Consider the following 21,670-nt stretch of genomic DNA (forward strand, 5'->3'; position numbering starts at 1 on the left):
ACCTGTATATGTTCCACGCACAAAGGAGCCGATACCGGTTCTGCTGATGGGTTGATGCTCTTCTACGGCACACAACAAACCTTCTTGCTCCTACACGTTTGGCCGTTCTATCCTGGAGGAGCTAGATTATCTCTGCTACCTGATAGGACTTCAGGGACCGCCTAATGCTACAGGTAGTGACAAGGACACTAGCAGAGCATGAAACGTCAGAAGATTCAGTCAGGAAGGATGAGGAGAGAGCGAAGGCCAGCACATATAAATGTGTTCCCTTTGTGTTGTTGTCTTGCTTGTGCCTCTTTATTGCACTTGTTGTCACTTTCATTTGCACAAAAACCGGTGAAATTCATTCACAATCACTTGGGCTTCCTAAATGGAAAGGTTGATGAATCTGAAGTCCAACTGACTTGGTGTTTTACTGTGACATTAAGATTAAGATTAAGATGCATTTATTAGTCCCAAACACATGTACAGACATGCAAAGGCACACTCATGCAGGTGGGGAAATTTAATCTCTGCTTTTAACCCATCTGGTGCAGGACACAGAGCAGTGAGCGACCATGTATGGCGCTCGGGAGCAGATGTTGGGGGAGTAAGGTGCCTTGCTCAGGGGCACTAGACAGGGTAGGGAGACTCTTGGATTTTTGGACAGATCAATCCAGGTTCTTCTTTTGTTGTCTCTCTGTGGAGGCGAACCAGAGACCTTCTCTGCCCATAGTCCAAGTTTCTGCCACTAGACCACCGCCTCTCCACGGTGTTCTCTTATCATTTAGAGCTGTGTATTTATCAGGTTGCCTTGGTTCAGATTGTTCTAAATGATACGTATGTGATGCTAACATAAATAATAATATGCTTCAGGGACATCTTGCATTTCTTAACCCCCCAACAGTTCAACCTCTGTCCCCAGCAGAATAATGGACTCATGAACATGGAGACACTCCCACGTGCTGTTACACTGGCGCTCCACATTCAGCCAATGACAGAGAGGGAACGGCACATACCGCTTTACATGTAACGTGTTCATAGACAGCCTGGCCGTCAACGCCTGTATTCATTTGAACGAACAAATCTCGTGACAATGCCTGAAGTAGCGAAGCCAGCGCCCAAAAAGGGCTCCAAGAAAGCGGTGGCGAAGGCCCCCGGCAAGGGCGGAAAGAAGAGGAGAAAGTCCAGGAAGGAGAGCTACGCCATCTACGTGTACAAGGTGCTGAAGCAGGTCCACCCCGACACTGGGATTTCCTCCAAGGCCATGGGCATCATGAACTCCTTCGTGAGCGACATCTTCGAGCGCATCGCCGGTGAGGCCTCTCGTCTGGCTCATTACAACAAGCGCTCCACCATTACCTCCAGGGAGATTCAGACCGCCGTCCGCCTGCTGCTGCCCGGGGAGCTGGCCAAACACGCCGTGTCTGAGGGCACCAAGGCAGTGACCAAGTACACCAGCTCCAAGTAAACAACTTTGCGGAGACATCAAACCAACGGCTCTTTTAAGAGCCACACACTTTCTCTATGGAGACAAACTGTCCTGACTCTAACGAGATGTTCATCAAAATGGAAACAGCCTCTCTTTACTAATATTGTAACCTTGATGAATTCAATTGAAGAGGATACGCCTATTGAATACATCCTGCATAACCTCTAGAATTGAAAATAGTTTCTTTCAAATCCAATTGCACTTTTCTACTGCAGGACGTGTTGTCCTCTCTCTCAAATCAGTGATCTGCCACATCCTCTTCAGCTGCTATGATATCATTGATAATTTGACCATGGCCCTAATCTCCTGAGGTTAACTTGTGTTGTTGCCGACACATGACTGTGACTTTAAGGTCAGAGGAATCCTTTTTTTTTAAAGCAGTATTATCAATTATCAATCTTGACAAATATACTGTGTGTGCTTACTACTCTGTGAATATTGGGCAACCTTGAGCGAAAAACCAAACCAATGTTATTATTTTTCCCTTAGCCCTCCTGTTGTCCTCAAATTGTAATTATTATAGTTTTAAACAAAAATATATATTGGAAAATTATAACTCAAGTGTACATTTCAAGTGTTTTTATTCCCCCCTGAGGTAATGCATAAATAAGGTATTTTTGAATGGTTCAAATAACATGTTTACATGCTACTATTTACCCACACCAATCTACACAAACACTTTCACATACTGCACATGTGTGTACATTCTGGATACACAGTGTGTTGGTTGACACTAAAGCCTTCATTTGTAATATTAATGTGGTTTTGTTAACATATGGACAGGTTGACTGAGAGCTAACACTGATGAGACAAATAGTTTTTCAAAAACAGCAGAGACAATGCAAACTCCACTGAAGCATAAACATATTCTACAAAATAAATGATACAACCTTTTGACTTTTTGTATTAAATGAGAAATGAGTGGGAATAGGACATTGATATGGTTGCCTTGGAAATCAATGTGTGACTGTTGGTAAGATGCATCAATGCAAGTACAATTGCAGTGACAGGGATCAATCCGGGTCTATGTCGTTGGGGTAAACATGTCCTGTTGATGAATGACTGTACGGCAACTGTTACAATTATGTTCAAGGCTGCAAATATTTCACATGTGTATGAGAGCCCCAATCCCTGGGGGACATGTTTTACCAAAGACACATTTTTAAATAACTTATACTGTTTAATAAATGTTTGCACCGAGTAGATGGGTTTCTCAGAAAAGGCTAGGTCATGTCATTTCAAATAAACAGTTTATTTCATTGCACCTCTGGCCATGGTTCCAATTAACAGGTGAAGCGAAAGTAGCAATATTAGCGATGTTTCGTACGTGAACAATTCATTTTGAAAAAAATCCTTACAAGGACGTGGGAGTAACGAGTCCTCTCAAAGAGAGAATCGTTCATGTTCTCCTGGCCGCGCATCGGGACTGTTGCCTAGGCTGATGCAGGTCACGTGAAAAAGGCTCCAAAGACTCGTAACCGGCAGATGAACAAATCATTGAGCTGAAGACACGGTCGGGAGGTGAACGATTCGTTCATCTGCCGGGTACGAGTCTTTGGCTCATTTTCCACGTGACCTGCATAGGCTCAGAAGGGGAAACAGAAAGGATCTGTTTACCTCGTTCACTTTCGCGTGACTAGGTTTAGTAAGACCTGAATGATATTTGTTCACAAGTGATAAATACAGGTTTCGTCATTTCAACTTTTTGTACTTTACTTACAGTTCAGTGCAGCGTAATTGTTTGCCGTGATAATTAAATGCTAATTTGATAATAATTGACCATTTCAAATCATCCAAACTGTCATAATACATTAATTTAATGCAGGAATTCCCGCATTGAAATGAATGAATGACTTGAAAAACGATTTGTTCATTTTACTGAACGAGATGCAAAGAACCAAGTTGGTAAAATGATCCGATCTTCCCATCACTAAGCAATATTAATGATTAGATTAATAGCAGGCCAGGTCTTAGCTTGCATACTTTCCAATGTGTATTATTTGCAGAGCTACTAATGTATATTATTAATGTAAATGTATAATATTTTACTGTCAACTCTCTTATGTAGTATTATGAAATACTAAAAACGTGTTGTAAAACTAAAATGGATAAATGTTTAAATCTATAGACAGATTTGTAATATACTTTGGTTACTTTACATAAAGTAATTGAATTAAGTATAGCCTCAATGGTATTGATATTTACTTTGAACTCTGCAGTCAATTATTCAGTGTGTTATATGTATTGACGGTGCTTAGAAGCGGGGCAGCGGAGGAGTTTTGTCTTGAGTGCAGTGAAGTGGCTCTTAAAAGAGCCGTTGTTATGGCCAGTGGAGGAACAGTGGTTTAAGCTCTCTCTCCGCGGATGCGGCGGGCCAGCTGGATGTCCTTGGGCATGATGGTAACCCTCTTGGCGTGGATGGCGCACAGGTTGGTGTCCTCAAAGAGGCCGACCAGGTAAGCCTCGCTGGCCTCCTGAAGAGCCATGACAGCGGAGCTCTGGAAGCGCAGGTCGGTCTTGAAATCCTGAGCGATTTCTCTCACCAGGCGCTGGAAGGGCAGCTTGCGGATCAGCAGCTCAGTAGATTTCTGGTAGCGACGGATCTCTCTCAGAGCCACGGTACCGGGCCTGTAACGGTGAGGCTTCTTCACGCCGCCGGTAGCCGGGGCGCTCTTACGCGCAGCCTTGGTGGCCAGCTGCTTCCTGGGGGCTTTGCCTCCGGTGGATTTACGAGCGGTCTGCTTGGTTCTTGCCATTTTGTTTCTTGTCTCTGCGATCGGGAGAAAGAGTGGAGCGCTTGACAGACACTCTGCTTATAAACTGCAGAGCCGTGACATGGTGACGCTGCTCCAGATCCCCGGGTCCTGATCGGTGATAGGCTCCTCCTGAGGTACTCGCTGCTTAATGGACAAAAGTGCAGGCCGTCCTCCGCTGCTCTGCCTGAGGCTTCTATTGTGGTTGGTCTGGCATGAATCGTCCCGCTCGATCCATGGATATATAAACGAGGGTTCGAGCTGTTCACCGCAGTTTCTTCTGGCGTGTCTTAGGGAATCAATCTAGTTCCATTATGTCTGGTAGAGGTAAAACCGGCGGAAAGGCCAGGGCGAAGGCAAAGACTCGCTCTTCCCGCGCCGGGCTCCAGTTCCCCGTCGGTCGTGTTCACAGGCTGCTGCGTAAAGGCAACTACGCACATCGCGTTGGTGCCGGCGCCCCCGTCTACCTGGCGGCTGTGCTGGAGTACCTCACCGCTGAGATCCTGGAGCTGGCTGGAAACGCCGCCCGCGACAACAAGAAGAGCCGTATCATCCCCCGCCACCTGCAGCTGGCCGTCCGCAACGACGAGGAGCTCAACAAACTCCTGGGCGGAGTGACCATCGCTCAGGGCGGCGTGCTGCCCAACATCCAGGCTGTTCTTCTGCCCAAGAAGACCGAGAAGGCCCCAAAGTCCAAGTAAAGCAAAGCTGCTGGAAACCACCGACACAAAGGCTCTTTTAAGAGCCACACACTCACCTCCAAAGAGCAGAACTCCTCATATCACCCATCGACTTAAAGTACACGCAAAAGTCTTTTTTAGATAAGATTCAACTTTATCGTCCTTGCACAGTACAAGTGCTTATTAAAAACTAAACGCAGTTTAGCATAAAACCAGAAGTGCAAAAAAGGCGGTCACAGTGCAGAGTGCATATTTTAAGTGAAGTGAAATTTGTAAATACATAAGACATATACAGTGGGAAATGTATATGGAATAGTGCAGTATTAAGAGGTATAAGAACGATGAATACACTACGAGCAAGATACATGTATATATAAATATGAATACACTATTGGATGCATTAAAGATACACACTTCAAATTGCAGTACGTCTAAGGTACATGGCTCCTTGGCATACATCTCTCATGATGGACGGTATGAATCCAAAAACAACACATATTATCTTGCTAATGAAATAGAAACTAGTGTGGGTAGAATAAATTTAATGCAACATTCACCCTCTTTACATTTGTCATTGTGCAAATCTAGGGTGAGAAGTAAACATATCTATTCCTTACACATTTTACAAACTATTATATGATAGTAATGTAGTCCTAAACAATCACTCTGGTACCTTTGCTTAATCTGTAACATGAGCTTTGAAAAGTTAGGTGCCGTGTGTCCGGTCACATGTTGGATTACAGACGTGTTTCACATGAATCTCGTGTTCATTCAAAACATTGACCAAGTCCTCTGTTGTAATAAAGTGCCCCAGTACACATGACAGTGATCCAGCATACACAACTTCAGGACCATTGAAGTGGAGCAGCTAAATGGAAATTAGCCATCATTATTATTATTGTATACTTCCCTCCTGTGATTCTTCTGGTGTGACAGTGATGAGGCTGTCCTGAACGACACTGCATGGAGCTCTGTCCAAGGGGTGAATGGTTTGGACTCCTCCATTAAACGTTTTGACCACTGACGTTCACTCTTGTTCCCCAGAGGAGCGTGATGTTGATCAATTCAACCAGAAGCTCCACTTCTTTTCTGAGCTTTCAACCACTTCTCAGGGTCTTCTTCACTGAACTCAAATAGCTTTGGCCTTATCAGGTGAGCTCATGTTTAATGCTGGTCATGAGATGACCCATGGGCCAGTCATTGATCAGTCAGAAAAATAATCAGGCAGAAAAAAATAGGCTCTGTGTGAATGTATCTATGCTCTAAATGGCCGTGTGTGTATATGAATGCATGTCTGGGGATATGTCGGTCTGTGTATTCATGTTAATGTCTGTTTGTTAATCTATTTGTATTAAGACACAAGACAGACCATTTTAGCAACATGATGGATTTACTTTGCTTGACCATAGATGTGTTGGTTCTGGTGTTATTACCATTCTCTCCATGTGCTTGAGTGACAGGTGGATTGAGTAATGTCGACAACACTTGCTTCATTTGTGGTCACACCATTTTTTTTGTTATAGTTATCTAGATACAGTCATCTAATTTTTCACCTACGTGTGTTTCTGCACAGACTTGAAGCGTAAAGTGGCTGCGCTCTGCTCCACAACAACCTCTGGGCATCAAACTGTTGAAGTGCAGCACCTTAACAAAACAAACATCACTGTCCATGGACCTGAAACAAGATTAAAAAACATATTATTTTACTCTGAAAAAATGATCTTAGTGTTCTAATCATAAATCTGAGAAAAGCCTCACCTGGAAAAACTCTCTACTCCCTCTGTTGGTGTTGCAGTGTCTGATGACAGTTCCTCAATACTTTAGTTTAATGACAGCCACTGATCAAGTTGATGCAGCTACAGAGCTCATTTGTATGACTCAAACAAGCAGGTGCAAAAAAAGAGGAGAAGCTGAGCGACTGGAAAACAAAGCTTCTGACAGGACATGGAGGAGAGTTTGTCTGGTAGTGGACGTTGTTCCGGTTCACATCATTTGGAGAGCAGCTTCATCTGTTGGCTGCCTGATGATACTACAGTACATATTCATATATATATGATGTGAAGTTGGAATTGTCATTTTCCTAAGCAGCAGTCACTTACATATTTAGCAAGGAAAGACACGAGGAAACTACTATAACTCTAACAACAAAGGCACACTATTTAAGAAGTATGGTTAATGAAATAAAGTGGATATCGCTGAACATCATATTACATGATGTATGTGTGTCAGTAGTAGTCTGCCTCTCCTTCACTCAGAGTCTAGAGCTATGTGTTATATTATTTGATGTGAACTAACTTCTAAATCTTAACATTGAACAAAAGACTTGACTCCCTTTAGTTAAGAACTCGGTCTCTCATATATTTATGGCCAGTGGTGATGATTTATGAGGAAACAGCTCTTTGTGCAAAGATGTGTGTGGCTCTTAAAAGAGCCTTTTACCAGGATGGACATGTTTCACTGTGAGTACAGCTCACTTCTTCTTGGCTGCGGTCTTCTTCGCTTTGGGTTTGGCGACCTTCTTCGCGGGGGCTTTCTTGGCAGCAGGGGCCTTTTTCACCACCTTCTTGGGGCTCTTCGCCACTTTCTTGGGGCTCTTCGCCACCTTCTTGGGGCTCTTGGTGGGCGTCTTGGCCGCTGCTGGTTTGGTCACCTTCTTCGGGGACTTTTTAGCGGCTGCTGGCTTCTTGGCTGCCGCCGACTTGGGCTTTTTAGCCACTGCGGGTTTCTTGGCGGCGGGCTTCTTCGCTTTGGGAGCGACCTTCTTCACCGGCTTCTGGACCTTGGTCTCCACCTTCTTGCTCATCTTGAACGAGCCGGTGGCCCCGGTTCCCTTGGTCTGGACCAGGGTCCCACTGACCACCAGCTTCTTGATGGTGGTGTTGACGCGGGAATTGTTCTTCTCCACATCGTAGCCTCCGGCAGCCAGAGCCTTCTTGAGGGCGGACACTGACGCGCCACTGCGCTCCTTGGACGCGGACACGGCCTTCACGATGAGCTCACTGACACTAGGGCCGGCGGTCTTCGGTTTCACGACCTTCTTCTTGGCCGCTTTAACCTTGGCGGCGGCTGGCGCGGGAGCTGGAGCGACTTCTGCCATATTTCTCTTTGCGTATAGATCAACGACGAACTATCGGAGCGAGTTACCGGACTGATGGAGAGTCCCGATCGGGAGGCGGTACTTGAACACACCATGAGAACCGTGGAGACTCAGTCGAGCCGTGGCTCCCGTGTGCAGTGTGAACGCCGAGACACTTGTGTTTTCTCTCCACTGATAAACGAGTAAAAACTCAGCGGGTGAGCGGTGCTGGAGGCTGACAGTGAGGAAGCAGGTAGCGGACTTATTTGTCTTCATATTGAAGTCATGAAGAGCTCTGATACTCTCTGCATTTGGTCGGTGGAGCCTCCAAACACGACCCGTTCATCGCGGTGAGCAGCGCTGCTCAGCGGCTTTTCCCACTAGTTTCTCTCCTAAAATGAGTTCCAAAGCACCACAGCTCCACCAAAACCCGTTTCCTAGCTGCTCCACATGTTCACTCGGAGACACCTCGTGAAAACAAGCACCTGCTGATGATCTCTTTTTAATAAAATCAAGTAATTGTGCAGGTAGCAAACACACAGCTGATGGCCGAGGCTCCTGGTGAAGTTGAGCCAGACTTCCTATCAGAGCCGTGAACGTTTCATTCTGAGGATGCTGGAGAGTCAGTAGCGGTACAGTTCATATCCATGTTGAATTTGTCAATATTCACCTCAAGCAATGGTCCACTTAATATTGTGGCACTTTTCTCTCATTTAACACCAAAAGTTAACAGGCTACATCATTTATTTTCCAGAAAATGTTTAAGCTGTAAATGAATTTGAGAATTTTTCTACTTAGTAAATACCACCTTTTGCTCATCATATTAACACTGGGATACATGTTTCTGTATGTTTTGATCATTATTATTTTTGTAAAAAGATCATTTCAACATGACAAACGTTTCTGAAAAACGATTTGACCCGTGTGTGAGAAATCTCTGTAAACCTGTCAATAGGTTACCTATTGATCAATAGATCAATTCTTCTCACATTTGTATGGCCAATAACACATTCCTATTACAAAAGAAGGCCTTAGTGTCAACAAACACTTTCACATACTGCACACGTGTGTACATTTGTGATAAACACAGTGTTTGTTGTGTAAATTGTAGCCTTGTAAACATTTCATTTTATCCATTCAAACAGACTTTATTTACATATTACTTTATATAAAAACACCATAACACACAATACTTTAAATGCCAACAATGATTGCCCCCGTCCCCCCCAGCATAACAAAAATAGCAGTGTTGTTGTTGATCTCATAGTTTTTAACTCATGAATCAAAGGTACGAAAGCAAAGACAAATTTGAGAGATGGTCCCTCTGCCCAGAGGTTAGTTGAGCTTGTTAAGATGCATTTATTAGTCCTAAACACATGCACAGACATGCAGAGGCACACTCATGCAGGGAGGGAAAATTAACCTCTGCTTTTAACCCATCTGGTGCAGGACACACAGAGCAGTGAGCGACCATGTACGGCGCTCGGGGAGCAAATGTTGAGGGAGTAAGGTGCCTTGCTCAGGGGCACTAGACAGGGTACGGAGAATCCTCTGGATTTTTTTGACAGATAAATATCGGTTCGTCTTTTTGTGGTTTCTCCGTGGAGACGAACCAGAGACGAACCAGAGACCTTTTCTGCCCATAGTCCAAGTTTCTGCCTCTAGTGTCACCGCCTCTGTAAGACTGAAATCTGTATTATCCATGTGTGCGTGTCTGTGAAGCTGGCAATGAAAGTCAACTTTAAACAAAATGCCGTTTGTTAGACAGGGGCAGTTTGGGAAGAATATGTGTGGGAAATGTGTAGCCCTCACATAGTGACTTTTAGTAACCTTTGCTGCTTGGTGTTAATCTGGAAGCTGGTTAAAATGAGTGTGCTTCACATCGCTGTTCAAACTTGCAGCTGTCTGATAAGGCCTGTTTTGGGAACTTTGAATCTGCGACATTCATTACGCTGTCGTCGTTGTTGACGGACAGCTACGGGTAGCGGGGGTTTGAAAATACAATGTTAAGGAGACCCCCACGAAAACCATGACCATTTCATCCAATGTCCTTATCTGCAAATCAAACCAGATGAATATAGGAAAACAGAATCCAGCCGTATGTCAGGTTGTAATCAACAACACTTTCAAGCATACATGAGGTGCTTTTAAAGATGGTCAGTATCCAATGTTGCCAAATGAAAGGGCAACATAGTCACGCTGTCACCCCGGACTTATACTACATGTTCATGTCCATAACACTGTCAAAAACAGTGCCAGACAAGCATCAAGTGCTTACACTGCTGGACACTTAACCAACACGTTTGGTTGGGGATTGTGTTTTAGATAAAAAGCTATTTAAGTAATCAACAAATAAACAAACCATACTTGGTCACTTAGGTTACAATTTTTATTCTAATAATGTTATGGAGGGTTTTAATAGCTGGGGTCAAAAGGACTCAAAAGATAAACAATTTAAATGTGAGGATGACAGGAGGGCTAAGGGAGAGATTGTGAGCTGAGTCTTTGTGTGACCACTGTTTTGCTCAATATCCATACATTGACTAAGTACTTCCACAATCAGTCCTAATGATACTCTTATTTCTAACCAAGCCTTTTTCACAGGCACTATTCCTACTTGATGGAAACGTGCTACAGTCCTACGGCTACTCAAAACTGATAAAGTGTCAGACTTTAATATCTACCGTCCTACATCCAAACCTGTGGAGGCGCTAGCGCACCATAGACTTAAGCGGCCATGATAAGCCACGGAGGAAGAAGATGCCCGCCTGCCTTTGTCTTCTATCAGGTCCTCAGTCAGCCTATGAATGGCTGTGGTTCCGCGGAGCGGGGCATTGACTAGATCTCATCTTACTGAAGAAAGATGTCTGGACGAGGAAAGGGAGGAAAAGGCCTCGGTAAAGGAGGCGCAAAGCGTCACCGCAAAGTTCTCCGTGATAACATCCAGGGAATTACCAAGCCCGCCATCCGCCGCCTGGCTCGCCGTGGCGGAGTGAAGCGTATCTCCGGTCTGATCTACGAGGAGACCCGCGGCGTGTTGAAGGTTTTCCTTGAGAACGTGATCCGCGATGCTGTCACCTACACCGAGCACGCCAAGAGGAAGACCGTCACCGCCATGGACGTGGTGTATGCTCTGAAGAGACAGGGTCGCACTCTGTACGGCTTCGGCGGATAAACTTACTTTCCAACAGGCCAACAACACAACGGCTCTTTTAAGAGCCACACACTTCGACAAAGAGAGCTCATATCCTCTGCTTATCAACAATAACTTGTTATCCGAGTAGATGTCTTACATTGTCAAGATTCCGAAGTTATTTCATGACAAAACATCAAATAATAACATTATAAATCGTAGTTTCCTCTTTAATTCCAAATTTGTAAGTGACACTTGCAAAACAGTTTGTTCATACTGTTATTTATATATACATGTGTCGATATACTGTAGTAACAGCAGGCAGCCGACAGACTGAGCTGCTCTCCAGATACCGGAACAACGTCCACTACCAGTTGAACTCTCTTACATGTCTGGTCAGAAGCTTTGTTTTCCAGTAGCTCAGCTTCTCTCGTTTTATTGCAGCTTCTTGTCTGTTCTGAGTTTGGAAAATGAGCTATGGAGCTGCATACACTTGATCAGTTGAACATTAAGTTGAGTAAAAAACTGTTTAAATCTGTTTTCAGGAACAGGGACAGAGCTGTTTGATTAGGTGCTGCACCTGATCAGTTTTTTGCTTTGAATGGATGTTGAGGCGCAGAGCGCAGCCGCTTTACGCTTCAAGTCTGTGTAGAAACCCACATAGTTGAAAAACGAGTAACCCCCTGTATCTACATAACTATGACATCAACAACAATCTGGCCACAAATTAAGGTAGTTACATTATTCATTCCATCTTTCACTCAAGCATGTGGAGAGAGTGGTAAGACAACCAGAAAAACTGAAATGTTGGTCAAGCTCAATAAATTCATCATGTTACAACAATTATCTGACTACTATTTTAATTCAAATGGATTAACAAACAGACATTAACATGAATACACAGACACTCACACACATATCCGCACGCACACATTTATATATATACACACAGGCACTCAGTGCATAACTAAATTCACAATGAGCAACTACATTTGCTGCTATGAAGAACACAGGAGTGGTCCTCTACGTGCACACCACAGCGTGCGTTAAACACTGACGTTCCCTCGTACTGCGGGAGTTTGGCAACGGCCTTACACTGAAGCCTTCTGGACCCTGACTGACTGACCTATGGACTCACTCACTGGTTAATGGAGACACTATTGCAATACACACTCAAAATAAAACACAGCACTTGATTGGTTGTGTAACCAGATGTTACCAGTGAGAAACTTTGTATTATAACTGTGTCCACTGTTCTTCAACAAAGTCACTCACCAGATTGTTCATGGTAACGCTCCTCACATATCACTGTGTTGCTCTGAGCGAGTGAGTGGGCTCCCAGGGCCTGTGTGCATGTGTGTGCTGTCGGGGATTGCAGTGCATGCACTTTGAAAGACAACGTGTTATTATGAAAGTCTATCTGAGTGATGTAGGTGACTTTTTACCGGCTGAAATCTCCCTGTACTCTATTAAGCCTGAAACATGCTTCTGCGACTGCGTCTGCGTCTTTTCACGCCGCTGTGGCGCAAGACTCGTTTTCATTCATGCTTCCCCAACCGTTGCGCGTCTTACAAAGCAATTCCGCGCCAGAACACTAGGCGGAGTAATGCTTTTTGTCGAGACGACCTTAGAGACGCCTTCTTTCTTCTTCGTCGATTGTTTATTTACATAGCCACTGCGGCTCCTCGTAGCCTTTTTCTGGCGGACAAATCCGCCAGTCAGTGACAGGTTATACAAGTGATCATACTATCGGATATCTTCTGCCAAGTGCTCTTCTATATGGTCCATTTCGTTCTTCTAAATCTTCCGTGATTTCTGCCGGTTTTATGGGGCATGAAACCGGAAATGCAGCTCCAGAAGGGGTGTAGAGCAGACCAATCACAGCCTTGCGGGCTGAGTGAGCTTGCGGAGCTTTGCCGTAAATTTTAGAAAAGGGGGTCGACACCCGTCAGCACGTAAGGGACCCGGAAGGGCTCTTGCGCTTACGGGCCCGTGAAAACGCAGAAGCATGTTTCAGGCTTTAAACTTGACAGGTCTTGACGCTGCAGCTAATTGGACTATACTATTCAGAGGCAGCAGGCAGGACCAAGTGTCTATAACGTGTCTAATATAATCAATTTTAAATAATAATGACCATTATAATAAAAATGTGCAAAATTTATCACAATCATATTTTTTTCCCTTCTTTTCTTTGGGAGGGCGGTTGGCCAGCTACACCTGTATATGTTCCACGCACAAAGGAGCCGATACCGGTTCTGCTGATGGGTTGATGCTCTTCTACGGCACACAACAAACCTTCTTGCTCCTACACGTTTGGCCGTTCTATCCTGGAGGAGCTAGATTATCTCTGCTACCTGATAGGACTTCAGGGACCGCCTAATGCTACAGGTAGTGACAAGGACACTAGCAGAGCATGAAACTTCAGAAGATTCAGTCAGGAAGGATGAGGAGAGAGCGAAGGCCAGCACATATAAAACTGTTCCCTTTGTGTTGTTGTCTTGCTTGTGCCTCTTTATTGCACTTGTTGTCACTTTCATTTGCACAAAAACCGGTGAAATTCATTCATAATCACTTGGGCTTCCTAAATGGAAAGGTTGATGAATCTGAAGTCCAACTGACTTGGTGTTTTACTGTGACATTAAGATTAAGATTAAGATGCATTTATTAGTCCCAAACACATGTACAGACATGCAAAGGCACACTCATGCAGGTGGGGAAATTTAATCTCTGCTTTTAACCCATCTGGTGCAGGACACAGAGCAGTGAGCGACCATGTATGGCGCTCGGGAGCAGATGTTGGGGGAGTAAGGTGCCTTGCTCAGGGGCACTAGACAGGGTAGGGAGACTCTTGGATTTTTGGACAGATCAATCCAGGTTCTTCTTTTGTTGTCTCTCCGTGGAGGCGAACCAGAGACCTTCTCTGCCCATAGTCCAAGTTTCTGCCACTAGACCACCGCCTCTCCACGGTGTTCCCTTATCATTTAGAGCTGTGTATTTATCAGGTTGCCTTGGTTCAGATTGTTCTAAATGATACGTATGTGATGCTAACATAAATAATAATATGCTTCAGGGACATCTTGCATTTCTTAACCCCCCAACAGTTCAACCTCTGTCCCCCGCAGAATAATGGACTCATGAACATGGAGACACTCCCACGTGCTGTTACACTGGCGCTCCACATTCAGCTAATGACAGAGAGGGAACGGCACATACCGCTTTACATGTGACGTGTTCATATACAGCCTGGCCGTCAACGCATGTGTTCATTTGAACGAACAAATCTCGTGACAATGCCTGAAGTAGCGAAGCCAGCGCCCAAGAAGGGCTCCAAGAAAGCGGTGGCGAAGGCCCCCGGCAAGGGCGGAAAGAAGAGGAGAAAGTCCAGGAAGGAGAGCTACGCCATCTACGTGTACAAGGTGCTGAAGCAGGTCCACCCCGACACTGGGATTTCCTCCAAGGCCATGGGCATCATGAACTCCTTCGTGAGCGACATCTTCGAGCGCATCGCCGGTGAGGCCTCTCGTCTGGCTCATTACAACAAGCGCTCCACCATTACCTCCAGGGAGATTCAGACCGCCGTCCGCCTGCTGCTGCCCGGGGAGCTGGCCAAACACGCCGTGTCTGAGGGCACCAAGGCAGTGACTAAGTACACCAGCTCCAAGTAAACAACTTTGCGGAGACATCAAACCAACGGCTCTTTTAAGAGCCACACACTTTCTCTATGGAGACAAACTGTCCTGACTCTAACGAGATGTTCATCAAAATGGAAACAGCCTCTCTTTACTAATAATGTAACCTTGATGAATTAAATTGAAGAGGATACGCCTATTGAATACATCCTGCATAACCTCTAGAGTTGAAAATAGTTTCTTTCAAATCCAATTGCAGTTTTCTACTGCAGGACGTGTTGTCCTCTCTCTCAAATCAGTGATCTGCCACATCCTCTTCAGCTGCTATGATTGTGATTGACTGTGACTTTAAGGTCAGAGGAATCCTTTTTTTTTTAAAGCAGTATTATCAATTATCAATCTTGACAAATATACTGTGTGTGCTTACTACTCTGTGAATATTGGGCCACCTTGAGCGAAAAACCAAACCAATGTTATTATTTTTCCCTTAGCCCTCCTGTTGTCCTCAAATTGTAATTATTATAGTTTTAAACAAAAATATATATTGGAAAATTATAACTCAAGTGTAAATTTCAAGTGTTTTTATTCCCCCCTGAGGTAATGCATAAATAAGGTATTTTTGAATGGTTCAAATAACATGTTTACATGCTACTATTTACCCACACCAATCTACACAAACACTTTCACATACTGCACATGTGTGTCCATTCTGGATACACAGTGTGTTGGTTGACACTAAAGCCTTCATTTGTAATATTAATGTGGTTTTGTTAACATATGGACAGGTTGACTGAGAGCTAACACTGATGAGACAAATAGTTTTTCAAAAACAGCAGAGACAATGCAAACTCCACTGAAGCTTAAACATATTCTACAAAATAAATGATACAACCTTTTGACTTTTTGTATTAAATGAGAGAAATGTGCCACAATATGAATTGGATCATTGCTTGAAGTGAATATTTAGTAAAATGGACTTTTTCCAAATGGATATGAATTGAAGTCCTAATTATAGAATGAGGCTCTAGCAGCCTCAGCATGACACGTTCACTGCTCTGATAGGAAGTATGGCTCAACTTCACCAGGAGCCTCGGCCATCAGCGGTGTGTTTGCTGACTGCACAATAACTTGACTTCATTACAACGGTATCATCAGTAGGTGCTGGATTTTACTCGGTTTCTCTGAACACATATGTGAAGCAGCTGGGAAACGGGTTTTGGTGGAGCTGTGGTGCTGGCTGCCGGAGGCTACGATGTGGAGAAGAACAATTCCCGCGTCAACACCACCATCAAGAAGCTGGTGGTCAGCGGGACCCTGGTCCAGACCAAGGGAACTGGGGCCTCTGGCTCGTTCATGATGAGCAAGAAGGTGGAGACCAAGGTCCAGAAGCCGGTGAAAAAGGCCTCTCCCAAAGCGAAGAAGCCCGCCGCTAAGAAACCAGCAGTGACTAAAAAGCCCAAATCGGCGGCAGCCAAGAAGCCAGCAGCCGCTAAAAAGTCCCCGAAGAAGGTGACCAAACCAGCAGCGGCCAAGACGCCCACCAAGAGCCCCAAGAAGGTGGCGAAGAGCCCCAAGAAAGTGGCGAAGAGCCCCAAGAAGGTGGTGAAAAAGGCCCCTGCTGCCAAGAAAGCCCCCGCGAAGAAGGTCGCCAAACCCAAAGCAAAGAAGACAGCAGCCAAGAAGAAGTGAGCTGTCCTCACTGTGAAACATGTCCATCCTGGTAAAAGGCTCTTGTAAGAGCCACACACGTCTTTCCACAAAGAGCTGATCCTCATCAATCATCACCACTGTCAATACATATATGTAGAGACAGCGTTCTTAACTAAAGGGAGTCAAGTTAAATACAAAGATATTAAATATCTATTTCTTAAATTGTAAAGATGAAGATGTTTCATATCAAAATATCAAATAATATTTAACAAAGTTGTGTACTCTGTTTAAAATAGAGCCAGACCACTATTGAAGCACATCATTTAATCTGATGTGCAGCGATTTCTTTTTTAATTATATATTATCCTCAAAGAGTCTCTTGTTTGTATATTTATCGTAGTTTCATTGTGTCTTTACTTACTTAATATGTGATACTTAAAAACGGTATACATAGATTAACACACATATAAGACGGTAAAAAACCTTGTTGTGAAGTTGTGGGTGAGCGGCTTAGAAAAAATTACACTTCCAGCTTCACATCATACATACATACATATATATATATATATATATATGAATATATGTGAACAAAAGAATTCCCCAAAAAATTATATTCCAAGAGACACAATTGGGAACATTATAAGGAAGTTTACAACTGATGGAGCAGCTTCAAACATGCCTGTTCGTGGAAGAAAGCCCAGTATTTCATCAAGGACCCTCAGCAACTTAGTCAGAAAAACTCAGATAAACCCCTGTGTGACTGCAAGACATCTACAGGATGACCTGATGAAGGCTGGTACAAATGCTGCAGTGGCAACTATAAGACGTGCACTGAATAATAAAGGACTTAATGGCCAGCTCCAAGACGCACACTGCTCTTGACCACAAGCAACATCAAAAGTCGACTAGAATATGCCAGGAGGAATTTGGATAAGCCTACAGAGGTTTGGGTGACAGTTCTATGGACTGATGAAACCAAACTGGAACTGTTTTGACGTATGGACCAGCACTTTGTCTGGCGTGTGAAAGGCCAGGCTTATGACCAGAAGGATACCATCCCCACAGTCCAGCATGGAGGTTGGTCAAAGATGATGTTGGGCTGTTTTTCTGCGGCGGGAACTAGCAATCCTTATTGTGTACATGGCATCATGGATTCACAGAAATACCAGGCCATTTTAAAGAGGAATGTGATTCCTTCTGTTGACAAATTGAACCTTGGTGATCATTGGACTTTCCAGCAAGACAATGATCCAAAGCTAAATCTCCAAGTCCACCAAAGCTTGGTTGAGAAAAAGATCCTGGAACATCCTGGAGTTGCATTCACAGTCACCAGATTCAAATTTGATTGAAAATCTTTGGTGGGATTTAAAGAAGGCAGTTGCAGCATGGAAGCCATCAAATATCACTGATCTAGAGGCTTTTGCACTTGAAAAATGGGCAAAGATTCCAATCGAGAGGTGTAAGAAGCTTGTCCGCACTTACCGAAAACATTTTTTAGAAGTTATAAAAGCTAGAGGATGCGCCACAAAGTACTGAAGCTGGGGGGTTGAATAATACTGCACATGCACATGTGTTGAAAGAGTTACATTTTACATTTGAACTTCAAAGTTAAGTCAACTTCTGTTGTCAAAATAACTAAAATACGCATCAATAAATATCTTTTGTTGTTTGATGAGGTTTTTTGTCATTTATTGTCATTATATGTGTCATCCACATCACTATAATGTCTATTGAGGTGAGGGGGTTGAATATTTCTGATTGCAACTGTATATATGTGATATATGTATATATATATATATATGTATATATACTGTAGTAACACCAGGCAGCCTACAGATGGGGCTGATCTCCAGTTATGTGAACCAGAACCACTACCAGATGAACTTTCCTACCTGTCCTGTCAGAAGCTTTGTTCTTTTCCAGTAGCTCAGCTTCTCCTGTTTTATTGCAGCTTCTTGTTTGAGTCATACAAATGAGCTCTGTAGCTGCATCAACTTGATCATTGACTGTCATTAAACCAAAGTATTGATGAACTGTCATCAGACACTGCAACACCAACAGAGGGAAAGTAACGAGGTTCGATTTACTAACAGGGAGTAGAGGGTTTATCCAGGTGACGTTTTTTTCTCATATTCATGGTTAGAACACTAAGTAATTTTTCAGAGAATAATTTAAAAAGACTTAAATGTTTTAATCTTGTTTCGGGACCATGGACAGAGTTGTTTACTTAGGTGCTTAACCTCAACAGTTTGATGCCCTGAATAGAAGTTGTGGAGCTTTACGCTTCAAGTCTGTACAAAAACACACATAGGTGAAAAATGAGATAACTGTATCTAGATAACTATCAAAAAAGTATTAATGTAACCACAAAATAAGAAATTGTTGTCGACATTGGTGAGAATGGTAATAAAACCAGAACAAATTAAACCAGAGCAAATATATCTTTGTCATGCTAAATAAATTCATCCAGTTGGTAAAATTATCTGTGTATGTTAACATACATACATTCACACAAATACACAGACCGACATTCACACACACATATATCCACACACATACATTAATATATACACAGAGACACAGAGCCATTTAGTGCATATATAAATACACACTGAGCAACTTCATTTGTTGCTATGAAGAACACATGGGTCCTTTACGCACCACAGCGTGAGTTAGACACTGATGTTCCCTCGTACTGCTGGAGTTGGACGAAGGCCTTAAACTGCAGCCTGTTGGACCCTGACTGACTGACCTATTTATTCACTCACTGGTTAATGTAAACACAATTACAACTAGGGCTACGTTGTAGCACTAACAGGCCCGAGCAGAGGCAATTTCAAGTCTGTTGCGGTCGGGGAAGAGAGAGCCATCGATGACCAAGCGCATGTCTCTGCCTTGCGTGCGTTTTAAGCTCTGCAGCAAGAATAAACGCTTCACTTCCTGTAGCCAGCAGGTGGCGCTATTATTTTAAGTCTTGGTGTCTCTGTAGATGTCATCAGGTTGCGACTCTTGTCTTACATGTCTAGTTTGGAGTCGATTGGATCAAATATGTCCAAGATACAGATGCTCGTGTTTTGATGGCGTGTCATCAGACTTTGACTCCAAGCCACAGTCAGACGGTGGGACGAAAAGTTGATTAATTTGATAACTTGATGTCTTCTACTAAATAATGCACTTGTTGGCATCTGTTCCTTGTTCCAAGTGGTTGGGGGCAATCAGTTTCATTTGCAGGCAGCTAATTTTCGTCTGTTATAGACAAATGACAGTAACTTTTAAAGCTGAATTTGTGTGACAAGCTGTATCATGTGATTTTTTTAATCGTTCAATAAATGCAGTGTTTTAAGCAGTGATGTATTACAGCAGTGCTGTTGCGCTCATATTCATCGTATGGCATCGTTCGTGATGGTGAGTCCTAATGTTGTCAATAGATGTAACATAGGCTACGGAGCCGCATGCAGCTCTTTAGCCCCTCTGCAGTGGCTCCCTGTGCAGTGCATGTTGCGCATATTGTTCTCGAACGGTGAACTTAACGAATCAGTTCTTTCACATGATGAACGTGAGTGAATGTAGCGTTCACGTTCATTTTTTAAATAATCATCGTATCAGGCCATCATGAAATACCAGGAGCGGGTGAATGTGTGTGTGTGTGAGTGCGCGCTCCCAGATAGTGGACACACACACAGATCCAGGGCTCCGCCCCCCGCCCTGAGCCCACGCTCACTCGCTCAGAGAGACACAGTGAGATCGGAGCTCGTTCACGTGGAGCAGCCTCTCAGTGACTGACCGGCTGCTTCTCAACAGGGGAAACAGTGAAAACAACGAGTTTCTCTGGTCTCAGCTGATCAGAGATCATCTCCTAAGCTTCTTGATCAAAGCAGAAGCTGCAGGTGGTTTGTACCGATCTGCAGTTTCTGTGTCGGCCTCCAGTCTGACCTGCTCTCAGGCTTTGTTTTAATATTTCAGCAACTAAAATATGCATGACATACTATTACGTCCGGGGGTCGCTGATCTATAGTTCCGAACCCCGGCCTCGGTAAATTAATCATGGATAAATCCCAGAAAAGACAAGTCTGGGAGGAAACTAGAGTTTAATTCTGCGTGGACAGATTAATTTGCTTTCACTGCCACCGATGCTGTCTTACATGTATGCTTGATATGTGGCGAGGAATTAGCAAACAATAGGAAATGTAATGTGGAAAGATATTTCCAGAGCAAGCTCACAGCATCTGCTGAAATGTACCAAGCTGGAGATGAGCAAAAAAAGCTGAGCTCTGTGTTTAGTTTAATCCAAACTAGGCCCACACATGTATTTTGTTCTCCAATTCCAAAGAGTTTGGTGTTTTCCTATTTTGTAACAGGTAAAAATAGCAGTTAAATGTCAACAGTTTTTTATATTGTCGTTCTATTATTTAATAAATACAACAAACTATAGTTTTTATATATATTGTATATCTATATATACATATATAGATATATGTATATATCTAACTTTATAACCTGTGTTATCAAATATGTTGTGCGGCTCCAGACAGATTTAAATTGGGGGAAGAGGGGACGAAATGGCTCTGTCACAATTTGAGTCTTGATCAAACTATGGTCTTAGGATGCCCTCTGCTGCCTTAATATTGGCGCTGCAAGTGTTTCCAAAAGATCAGGGGAACACGCAGGATGGTCCAAAAGAGTGATGTTATTCTCCTGGAAAAAAGTCTTGGTCAGACGGGCATTGTGAATTGGAGCGTTGTCCTGCTGAAAAACCCAGTCGTTACCACACAGACGAGGGCCCTCAGTCATAAGGGATGCCCGCCGCAACATCTCCACATAGCCAGCTGCTGTTTGACACCCCTGCACAACCTGGAGCTCCATTGTTCCATTGAAGGAAAAAGCACCCCAGATCATGATGGTGCCCCCTCCACTGTGCCGCGTAGAAAACATCTCAGGTGGCATCTCCTTGTCATGCAAGTAACGTTGGAAGCCATCAGGACCATCAAGGTTAAATTTTTTCTCGTCAGAGAATAAAACTTTCTTCCACCTTTGAATGTCCCATGTTTGGTGCTCCCTTGCAAAGTCTAAACGGCAATTTGTGGCGTTGAAGGAGCAGTGGCCTTTGAAGACGTTTCTTGTTTTTTAAGCCCTTCCTTCGCAGATGCCGTCTGATGGTTATTGGGCTGCAGTCAGCACCAGTAATGGCCTTAATTTGGGACGAGGATCTTTCCGTGTCTTGACGGACAGCCATTCAGATCCTCCGTCTCAGCACAAAAATGACTGTCTTACTGCGTCC

The 21,670-nt window shown here is 43.7% G+C and overlaps 5 protein-coding genes across 5 annotated transcripts; 4 read left to right on the top strand and 1 right to left on the bottom strand.

Annotated features, from left to right (window-relative positions):
- Positions 1-1,065: 1,065 nt before the first annotated feature.
- On the top strand, positions 1,066-2,537 carry LOC133962405 (histone H2B-like). Its single transcript, XM_062398003.1, has one exon. It carries the CDS (start codon positions 1,076-1,078, stop codon positions 1,448-1,450), a length of 375 nt encoding a protein of 124 aa, XP_062253987.1. The 5' UTR covers positions 1,066-1,075; the 3' UTR covers positions 1,451-2,537.
- Positions 2,538-3,674: 1,137 nt separating this feature from the next.
- On the bottom strand, positions 3,675-4,232 carry LOC133962404 (histone H3). Its single transcript, XM_062398002.1, has one exon. It carries the CDS (start codon positions 4,225-4,227, stop codon positions 3,817-3,819), a length of 411 nt encoding a protein of 136 aa, XP_062253986.1. The 5' UTR covers positions 4,228-4,232; the 3' UTR covers positions 3,675-3,816.
- Positions 4,233-4,532: 300 nt separating this feature from the next.
- Positions 4,533-4,925, top strand: LOC133962303 (histone H2A-like). The gene has a single exon (XM_062397849.1). The coding sequence runs from the start codon at positions 4,539-4,541 to the stop codon at positions 4,923-4,925; it is 387 nt and encodes a 128-aa protein (XP_062253833.1). The 5' UTR covers positions 4,533-4,538.
- A 5,832-nt stretch (positions 4,926-10,757) lies between these two features.
- Positions 10,758-11,956, top strand: LOC133961522 (histone H4). The gene has a single exon (XM_062396648.1). It carries the CDS (start codon positions 10,844-10,846, stop codon positions 11,153-11,155), a length of 312 nt encoding a protein of 103 aa, XP_062252632.1. The 5' UTR covers positions 10,758-10,843; the 3' UTR covers positions 11,156-11,956.
- A 2,447-nt stretch (positions 11,957-14,403) lies between these two features.
- On the top strand, positions 14,404-14,784 carry LOC133962049 (histone H2B-like). Its single transcript, XM_062397484.1, has one exon. The coding sequence runs from the start codon at positions 14,404-14,406 to the stop codon at positions 14,776-14,778; it is 375 nt and encodes a 124-aa protein (XP_062253468.1). The 3' UTR covers positions 14,779-14,784.
- Positions 14,785-21,670: the final 6,886 nt, after the last annotated feature.

The sequence above is a fragment of the Platichthys flesus genome, chromosome 10, assembly GCF_949316205.1.
Source record: "Platichthys flesus chromosome 10, fPlaFle2.1, whole genome shotgun sequence".
Classification (NCBI taxonomy): domain Eukaryota; kingdom Metazoa; phylum Chordata; class Actinopteri; order Pleuronectiformes; family Pleuronectidae; genus Platichthys; species Platichthys flesus.